The 10,032-nt window shown below is 40.7% G+C and overlaps 1 protein-coding gene across 1 annotated transcript; it reads left to right on the top strand.

The window, feature by feature from the left end:
• The first annotated feature begins 6,262 nt into the window (after positions 1 to 6,262).
• Positions 6,263 to 8,732, top strand: LOC137595301 (potassium voltage-gated channel subfamily A member 3-like). Its single transcript, XM_068315298.1, has one exon. The coding sequence runs from the start codon at positions 6,408 to 6,410 to the stop codon at positions 7,962 to 7,964; it is 1,557 nt and encodes a 518-aa protein (XP_068171399.1). The 5' UTR covers positions 6,263 to 6,407; the 3' UTR covers positions 7,965 to 8,732.
• The last annotated feature ends 1,300 nt before the right edge of the window (positions 8,733 to 10,032 follow it).

The raw sequence follows: 10,032 nt of genomic DNA, 5'->3' as shown, positions 1-10,032 counted from the left end.
TTTGAAAATCCATGACATCTGGCCTGTATGTGTGTGTGTGTGTGCTGTGTGTGTGTGTGTGTGTGTGTGTGTGTGTGTGTGTGTGTGTGTGTGTGTGTGTGTGTGTGTGTGTGTGTGTGTGTGTGTGTACAGACATGATAACACACTATATGAGAACGGCATGTCTGTCTTTTGTGTTTGTTTTCTGAAATGCAGTAATAACACGAAGGAGCAGAAGTTGATTCTCGGTTTAATTCCCTCGACACCCCCAGTGTGTGCCACACTTATTTTAGGCATCACTGTGGCAGCAGCTGCTCACTTTTCCTTGGCGGTCAGAGTAACTGAAGCATGCAACGTGCAAAATTCCAAATCTTAGGATTAAGTGAACAAATATTTTTTTGTTTGTCAGTGATGCAGCATGACTTCTACCAAATGGCTTGGTGCAAAATACTGTAAAAGTGAATGATAAGAGCTCTTACTTTAATGACACCATGAGGATAACCTTTCGATGGTTCTTTGTTTTCTTGTTTGTTTGTTTGTTTGTTTGTTTGTTTTTGTTGAGTAAAATAAATCCACAATGCTTGGTTGGATTGCTGCTAAATTTGGTCACATTAAATTCCCCCAAGATAACACTATATTCAAATGATTCAAAATAAATAAATAAATAAATAAAAAAAATAAAAAATAAAAATAAAAAAAAATATATATATATATACATATATATATATATATATAATGTATGATTTTAATAAACTTAGGATATCGACAGAAGCAGGCAGGATGGAGAACAAAAGATGTTTGAAGTAAGTTTTAACATTATAGTCTAACAAAGGATAATCCAATGAGAATAATCCAAAGAGAGAGACTTCAAGGGAAACCAGATTGAATACACAAAATCAGGAACCAGCACAACAGTTTCAAAGGAGGAAATAAATAAAAACTGACAGCGGACAGTGTGAAAACATTGACTGCCGACACACAGAGAGATAACAACACAAGAAAACAAAAAGCAGACGCTAAGGAGAAGGTGAAGAGCAGACATGGGGGTACGGCACTGACAAATGAAGAGGTGGGAACAAAGGCAACACAGGTAAAGCGAAGCATGACGTAAGACACGCGTGTGGCAACAACAGACAAGGAACAGGTAATGAACAGACAGAGAGAGGACAGACACCTAAAAATATAGAAGACTATATGGGAACAGGAAGTGTAAAGAAAGAAAAGCATGACTTTCAAAATAAAACAATTGAAACAATTACATTTCTTAGCCTCTCCTTTAGTGTCATAATTAATTTCTGTCTTCAAATTGATGACCACATACCTACAGAACAAATAGCAGATCCATCATCCCTCACTTTGGTTTTCTGCAACCTTGCAGTTAATCTTTGTTGTTAAATGTAGTGAATTATTTACAGCTAAACCGCATCAAGTTAGCATCGTTACACTGGACATCCTATAATCCTCATATTAGGGCTGAGTTCATGGAATCACTCATATTTTGCGCGGGTTGTTTTCTATTTCGGGATCGTACGCCCTTAGCAAAGAAAGATGCTGCACGATGCTTCTCACCAACGTAGAAATGTTGTCTGACAGATTTAGATTGAAATCCTTCTGGACCTGCACGGCTTTATCTTCATTTGAGCTCATCCTGAGTTCTAGTCCAACTCTGTCAATATCTCGATTGTAATGCATGTGGTCACGTCGGCCATGTATGCCCTGATGGGATGAGGAAACAGCCTGGTTTGATACACTTTCCTCCAACCACCAACCATCATTTTTGGACAGAACTTCCAACACACATAAGAAACATTTGTAATTTTGCAAAATACAGCACATAATTTGTTGGAGACAGGTTTTTAAAAAAAAAAAAAAAAATCAATAGATTAATTAGTGAGCCCTTAACTGCCTTAGTTGATTAATTTAAATGCCTTTTTTAAAAATATATTTACAGACTATTTGCGAAATCAGAAATCAACAGTTATAGTGGTTATATAACCACTCATCAGCAACTACAAATCATGGATAGAGATTGATTAGGTCAAGAGATTGATTAGAATATTTATTAATTGCCGTGACTTGATTGGGCTGGTCAGACTGAAAAGAGAGATCAATAGATAACTTCTCACCAGGCTGCTTCAGAGTGTGGCAAGAAATGCGTTAGCACCATTAATGACCTTGGCCTTCACCTTGAGTCACGATAGCGATGTGTGTAATGATTCCACGCTGGCAGGGATCACGTCCAATGCATGACCAATCAATAGACACTGGTTTCTGTCTCTCTGCCTGCATTGATCGGCGTGTGTGTGCCTCTGAGCAAGGCCGAAAACAGATAAAATGTTGGCTCTTCATGACTCAAAGGGCAGACCATGCTTTGCCATAAAATGATGGAAATCAGCCATCTTCGCCCCGGCGTGATTTAAATCAGAGAAGAATGAGGAACACAAGTCAGGATTATTAAATCAAATGCTTTACCCTCACCCCAACTTGACCATATATACACAAAGTTGTTTGTAATGCCCCTTAAAATGGAACCTCATACCAGAGCTAATACATCATGTTAAACTTCCCAGACTGACAAAAAAATATCTATGTTTAGCTGCTTTCAGCTCCAGGGATTTGAATCCAACAGAATGTGGAAGAAAATGTTAATGGTGTAGAAAATAGACTGGGTGACCTTGTAAAATAAATTTTAAAAAAAACAACAAACTCTTGCATTTGAGAAAACATGAGAAATAGCACATAAAAGCTCGCGTGCATCTCGGTCAGCATTCAGGGAATGTCCTTTTTTGCTCATGTTTACCGAAACGGTAAATCACTTGTAGCGCAGCGGCTGTTAAAAAAATAGACACGATGTCGAGTCTGACACCTCAGGTCTCACGCCGATGCTATTTGCTCGGGGGGAATTTCATTAAAACAGCGGCATTGCTGAGATTTATCCCTCTCTATCTGTCTGTTAATCCCACAGAGGAATGTATGCATTCAGTCTCACAACAATGTAATCAGGAAAACGCTTTAGAGGGTACGATGCTCCGGTGTTCCAATCATTACTTGTAATGCCACAACCTTATATCATTGAGAGCAAATCAGACAAATGTTCCTCTGATTCTGAATCACATCTTGTGTTATCAGCGTGTGTTTACCATCACTACTTATGTGAGACATATAAAGAGACATAAATGTAATTCATTTCCTATCCTCTGTGTGAAAGCGGAGCATGTGTTCGATAAAAATGAGAAAACGGGAGTCCCTACAACCAAATCTTTAAAATGAATGTTGTCATTGAATCAGAGTGTCTCCAGCCCAGTGTGTAGGCTTTATAATAATAATCATTTCTGTATTTTTATAAATCTGATGCTTCTGTGGTTTTTTCGACACACATTACAAAAAGAACCAAGAGCAACAAGTCTCTGTTTCATCCTGATATATAACTTATCTTTCCTCTGCAGGAATATGAAAATAGTCTGATATTCTCTCCTGCACGAGTTGGACCGGAAATTACATAACTTCTTAGACTTTACTCCTATTCTCTTAACAAAAACATTTTATGTTTTGTTGCCATGGAGATTGCAACCCAGACAAAACTTCCCATGCTTGCTGAGATGCAGCCACTGGGGTGGTTGTTAATAGCAGCGTGACTTTTTCCCTGCAGAGGACTAACTTTCCAATGCTTATTTACATGCTATCACTGAAAGAGGCTGCTGTGGCTGTGTGTTGATGCTGATGGAGAAATGCAAGAAACTGTCATCACCTAAAAAAACCATAACCAGACAAGCAGGAAATAGATTAAGCTACATGTCTCCTTTTCTGCATGGTGCACAGAGAAGACGATCGATGCTTATAGTGAGGAGTCTCTCTTTAACCCCAAGATTACCATTCCCAGCATTTATTGTCATGCATTTAAATTACCGACCCTGACTTACTGACACACATTATTTTAAAAGCTATGTAATATGGATCCACTCATCACATAGATGCTCCTGCTCAGGTGTGGTCACAATGGATTAACCACATTTTTTGTCATCATTTTGTGCATTTTTATCACAATTTAACCACTGATAATTTAAATTTAGCACTTTAACATCATAGGGCCTGTTTGCCCTACAGGTCAGCATCCCAGAGCTCATGACGACCGTATCCCAAAACACATCATTCATACACACTTTAACGTCTTTTGTATTCTGCTGTCTTGTTTTTATGCCTTCATGCATAAAGAATTGCCTTTTAAGGACAAATAAAGCTGAAGTTGAGTTGAAATTTCCACTGTTGCCTCACGCCTTTCCTGATGCAATGATCCCCAGGTTCACAACCGGAAACTAGTGCAGCCTGGTTTGTGCGCAGCTGTGTTGATTTAAGTATAAAAATACCTGATGAAAATGTAAAGGAAATGACATCATTTCTTTTCCAACTTGTAAAAGACTGTAATCATAATGCACATTTATAGTTCTTCACAATGAGTCGAGAAAGATGATGAGCTGCACCTGCAGTATTTGAATAAGATAGCAGCGGCAGTGTGTCCTTTGTGTGTGTGTGTGTGTGTGTGTGTGTGTATGTGTGTGTGTGTGTGTATGTGTGTGTACTGCAGATGCAGATTGGAAGAGTGCTCCACATAACAGCTTATTCATTCTCAGTCAGTCTACATGTTGTTTTCTCGATTTATCGCTTCATCACGTGGAAGAAAGCCAAAAGATTTTTTATTTTTTTTATTTTAAAAGAAACAAAAGAAAGAAAGATAACATTATCGAAGCTGTAGTCAGTGAATGGATGATATCTGAGGTTGGAAAAGAAATAAAGTGATTACAAGTCCATTAATCAAGTAATTGTTTCATGTCTAATGTGAAACCTTATTCAGGTCAAGAGTCTTTGAGGTGGGGTGGAAGCCAGACATCAAGTGCTCCTTGTGTGTGTGTTAGCGCGTGTGTGTGATCATTTCCTGATTAAATTATTAGAGTGCGCCCCAAGGAACAATCCATTAGATTATGATGGGGTGGGGTTAGTAGGTGGGGGCGTACAAGATTTTTTCTTGTCTAATTTCATGAATAACACCCAAACATGACCAACATATTTCTGACAGGCCTCGCGTTCAGTGATGAGAAACCTTTTCTCAGGTCGTAGGATCAAACAGGGAGCTGGTATAGGGTCCTTCATGATGAAGGAGTGGAATAAGATTGGATTTCCTTCTGTCTTTGATATTTTTAAATCTATATAGTTTATTCCAAACGTTTATTATCTTTAAAACTCCAATATTTTTCATAAATCATGGTAATGTTTCAACATGTTCCATTCCTACATGTCCAATTGTTTCACAAGAGATGCAAACCAGTATTATGGGTCTGCTTTGAAGTAGACGTGTTGAATTAAATCACATTCACAATTTAAATAAATAACGTGTTCATTGTGCTTTAGAGCTGCATCCAACCTGAACTGATTAGTGCTGAGACCTGAGAGACTCCTCTGATGAATCCGAGCGGCGTGAATTACAAACAATCACCGGTTTGAATTTCCCTCGTTAATCACGGAGCGAACAAAAGGGCAACGTTTGTGTGTGTGTGTAAGTGTGTGTGTGTGTGTGTGTGTGTGTGTGTGTGTGTGTGTGTGTGTGTGTGTGTGTGTGTGTGTGTGTGTGTGTGTGTGTGTGTGTGTGTGTGTGTGTGTGTGTCTGTGCCTGGATAAGAGTTGGTATCAAGAACATCTTCAGATTGAACCCTGAACCCTGAAGGAGGAGCGCACGTTGATTTCAGAACCTCGGAGAGCAACAACACCTCAGTCACACAAACAATGGGGACTCATTCATTTTCTGTTTCATCGTTTTAGAACATCAGATATCCTGAGAATCACGACGCAACAACAGATTGTTCAGCTCAGCCCGAAAACAACAACAACAACAACAACAACAAAACCACACGAACGCATCAGATCAGCTTCATTTCCAGTGTCCGGAGACATTATTCCATCACAGCGTCATAGATGGAAGACTCACTGTCAGTCTTTATTTACTCCAAATAATGAAGGACTGATCTTTTGACAACATTCATGTCTTTATTCAGGGAATTTACATCCAAATAATCCAACTTGGATGAAACATGCATGGACCTGATTCGTTGATGTGTTGCGCGCTTGGATCAAACTGTGTCCATCAGTGATTAACTTGACACTAAGTGTGAAGTTCATTTCCGACCGGACGGGTTGTGGACGTATGTCCGACATATGCGCGCCGTGGGCGGTGTCAACTATTTTTTTTAAATTTATTTATTAAGGAGGAATCAGAGTGGAGCGCGGCGCTTCAGTGCGTGGATATACCCACAGAGGAGCGATGGTTAAACGACATGTGAGTGGCGTCGACTCCAGCTCTCCAAAGCGGTAGGCTTTGGCTTTGGAGGAGGCGTGGCGCGCACACACACACCGCCGCTCCAGACTCGACAACCACCTGTATGGATGAGTCCACATACAGTGTGAACCACTCGCCCTCGTCCACCAGACACAGGGGCAGCAACTCCACAGACATCCGGGGGTATGTGGACGCAGAGACGGGCGTCATGACGGTGGAAAACATGCTGGAGGAGTCCGCCGTGCTGTCGGCGCCTCACCTGTCGGTGGATCGATACGAGCGCAGCCGCCAAGGATGCTGCGAGAGGGTGGTGATCAACATTTCGGGTTTGCGCTTTGAAACGCAACTAAAAACTTTCAACCAGTTCCCAGACACGCTGCTGGGGGACCCCAGGAAAAGGATGCGCTTCTTTGACCCGCTGAGGAACGAGTACTTCTTTGACAGGAACAGACCCAGCTTCGATGCCATCCTTTACTACTACCAATCAGGGGGACGAATACGGAGACCTGTTAATGTTCCCATTGATATTTTCTCAGAGGAGATCAGGTTTTACCAACTCGGCGAAGAGGCGATGGAGAAATTCCGTGACGATGAAGGTTTTATCAAAGAAGAGGAGCGCGTATTACCCAAATGTGATTTCCAAAAGCAGGTTTGGCTTTTGTTTGAGTATCCTGAAAGCTCCGGGCCAGCAAGGGGGATAGCCATCGTTTCGGTGCTTGTCATATTGATTTCAATCGTTATTTTCTGTATGGAGACCCTCCCGGAATTCCGGGATGAGAGAGACCAAGCCACGGTGGCGCCCACTCTTGTCAATGGCACTGCGCCCCATGCGCAAAGCCCATTCACTGACCCGTTCTTCGTGATAGAGACTCTGTGTATCATATGGTTCTCATTCGAGTTGCTGGTGAGGTTTTTCGCCTGCCCCAGCAAAGCCTCCTTCTCCAAAAACATCATGAACATCATCGACATCGTCGCCATCATCCCTTACTTCATCACTTTAGGGACCGAGCTGGCGGAGAAGGAGACCAACAGCGGCCAACAGGCGATGTCTCTCGCCATCCTGAGGGTGATTAGACTGGTTAGAGTGTTTCGCATTTTTAAACTGTCACGACATTCTAAGGGACTTCAGATTTTGGGGCAGACCCTCAAGGCGAGCATGCGGGAGCTCGGATTACTCATCTTTTTCCTTTTCATTGGAGTTATTCTCTTCTCCAGCGCGGTTTACTTTGCAGAAGCGGACGATCCATCGTCCAGTTTCACCAGCATCCCAGATGCGTTTTGGTGGGCTGTGGTCACCATGACCACGGTGGGATACGGGGACATGCATCCCGTGACCATTGGTGGGAAAATAGTGGGGTCGCTGTGCGCAATAGCAGGGGTGCTGACCATTGCCTTACCCGTGCCAGTGATTGTTTCCAATTTTAATTATTTTTACCACAGGGAGACTGACGGAGAGGAGCAGCCTCACTACATGAATGTAGGGAGCTGTGAGCACCTCCCCTCAGAGGAGCTGATGAGGTCGTGTAGCTCCTCATCCCTCAGCAAGTCTGAGTACATGGTGACGGAGGAGGGCATCACCAGTGCGTTCAAGCCCCCCAACTTCACCACGGAGAACAACCAGAATTGCGTGAACATCAAGAAAATCTTCACGGACGTGTAAAACCGGATCATGTGTGAAGCATGACGGGAAAAAAAGTAGCTATAATATATTATTTTTATAGTCTTAACGTGTCGGTCCATATCTGTGGGTGAAGGTCTGCATAGATGTTCGTTTAAACAAGTCGTTTTTGTCTCATTCAAACAGACGAGAATTTGTGATTTTTACTTATTTCCAATGTAGATTTTTCCACCTCTAAGTATTTCTCAGAGATCCAGAAGTATTATTATAGAGCACTGGCAATGGAAGGTGTATTTATTTTGACACCAGTGTGTTGTCAGAAGGAAACAGTTCATCTCAAATCAGTGGCTTGTTGAAACAGTTTTGTTGTGTGTTGTGCCACATTACGCCTACATATCTAGATGTTAAAGCCAAAGCTGTTGGTGTTGATGGCTGGAATACACGTGTAGAGTATAATCTACTTTATTGCATCTATCCGCCAATCCTAGAAAAAAAAAGAAAGAAAAAAAACACGTCTTGTGCTTCGTGGAAAGAAGATTTTCCTTGTCCAGTACGGTAATTTATATAGACAGATGTCTGTTTATGTTTTATTTAATATCATAACCCTTCAAGATGTTAGACTCTGAGTCTTGTTCGGATTATTATTCGGGTAGTAACACACAGAGTGGTGTTGATATTGAGGCTTATCAAAAGTTATGAGTTGGAATTCTTGTAGAATTGTATTTTTTATTATGTCTATACATCCTATATTAAATAAATACAGATGAAGTGACGACGACTCGACATGTCCTTGTCAGCTGTGACTAAAGGTGCAGTCCACTATGTGTGACTCGCTGTGTTGTGTTGGAGCACATATGATGGGATGACGGGATGAAAACAGCGTGGATTTAGAGAGGAAGCACGTGCAGAGCATCCCGCTTCGTGCTCGCCCAGCCCGCCTTGTGAGGCAGTCTCCATGACGACGATGGTTTCCAGGGTAACCCCCTGTAATGTTTTTCCACAAAGACTTTCTGTGGTTCGTCATCACCTTTGTGTCTTTGGGGAGTAGAAAAGGGGGCAACATTGAACCAATGCTAGAACCCGAGTAGAATCTTAACCTGTTATCTGATTTTTTTTTTTTTTTTGGGGGGGGGGGGGGTTGACAAACCTCCTGATAGAAGAAATAGACTGCTTTGTCCCGCCTCCATCTAGCGCCACCAACAGGCGCCAGTGCATCAAAAATAAAACGAATGCTCTTGTTTAGGAGACATTGAAAAATTTTGGAACCTTTAAACCAGAAACTTGTTTATGATGATCTTGTTTTGGTAGTTTTTAAAAAAAAAAAGTAGGTTAATAGGTTATTTCAAGATCAACGCAGTGAGAGAAATTAGTTATTAACTTTAGAAAATGAAGATTTCTTTTTAAATCAGATGCTGAATAGGTCATAACCTCAGGTGATATTGAATCAAGCTCAGTAATAAATACCTGTCCAATCAGCTCTTCTCTTTTTTATATTCGTGCACCCCATAATTCAACTGCTCTGTTGCTGCTCATTCTCTGATTTGGCGTGCCAACAAGGTCTGATGTTTACTACCTTTCATTCCCTCCAGTAAACATTTGAATGTGTGCCTTTAGTATTAAACGGCTTACAGCTCAAGGGACACATAGAAAGATCCAAACTCAAAGGAGCCCACTGAGAATTAATCACAGGTCTGCACGTCTGGTTCATCCACGTATCATGATGGTTTAAAACATGAGTGAGAATTTCTCAGAATAACATGTTAACAAATATATTTTTTCATCATTATCATGATCTGTTGATTTCTTTGTCAATGATTATGAATTGCATCTTGAATTTCACAAAATAATGATTAATTCCTGCTATAATGTAAATTCTGTATCCAAAATCTAAAGATCAGTAGCACTATAGAAAAAAGTAATCATTGTGCAAATTTTGCTCTTTTTATTAAACAAAAAAAAAAATCAACACCAAAAAAGTAATACTGTAATCATAAAAAAGTAACAATAATAATAATAATAATAATAATAATAATAATAATAATAATTTTATCTTAAATTCTGTTAGTTGATGAAATAATTAATGTGCTGTCATCACCAGATCATTACCAGT

This window comes from Antennarius striatus, chromosome 5 (assembly GCF_040054535.1).
Source record: "Antennarius striatus isolate MH-2024 chromosome 5, ASM4005453v1, whole genome shotgun sequence".
Lineage (NCBI taxonomy): Eukaryota > Metazoa > Chordata > Actinopteri > Lophiiformes > Antennariidae > Antennarius > Antennarius striatus.
Note: the sequence above shows the minus strand (reverse complement) of the source record. Positions and strands in the feature narration are given on the sequence as shown.

What these genes read in the sequence shown, in the direction of transcription:
- LOC137595301 (XM_068315298.1), top strand. Translation starts at nt 6,408, where the DNA reads ATGGATGAGTCCACATACAGTGTGAACCACTCGCCCTCGTCCACCAGA.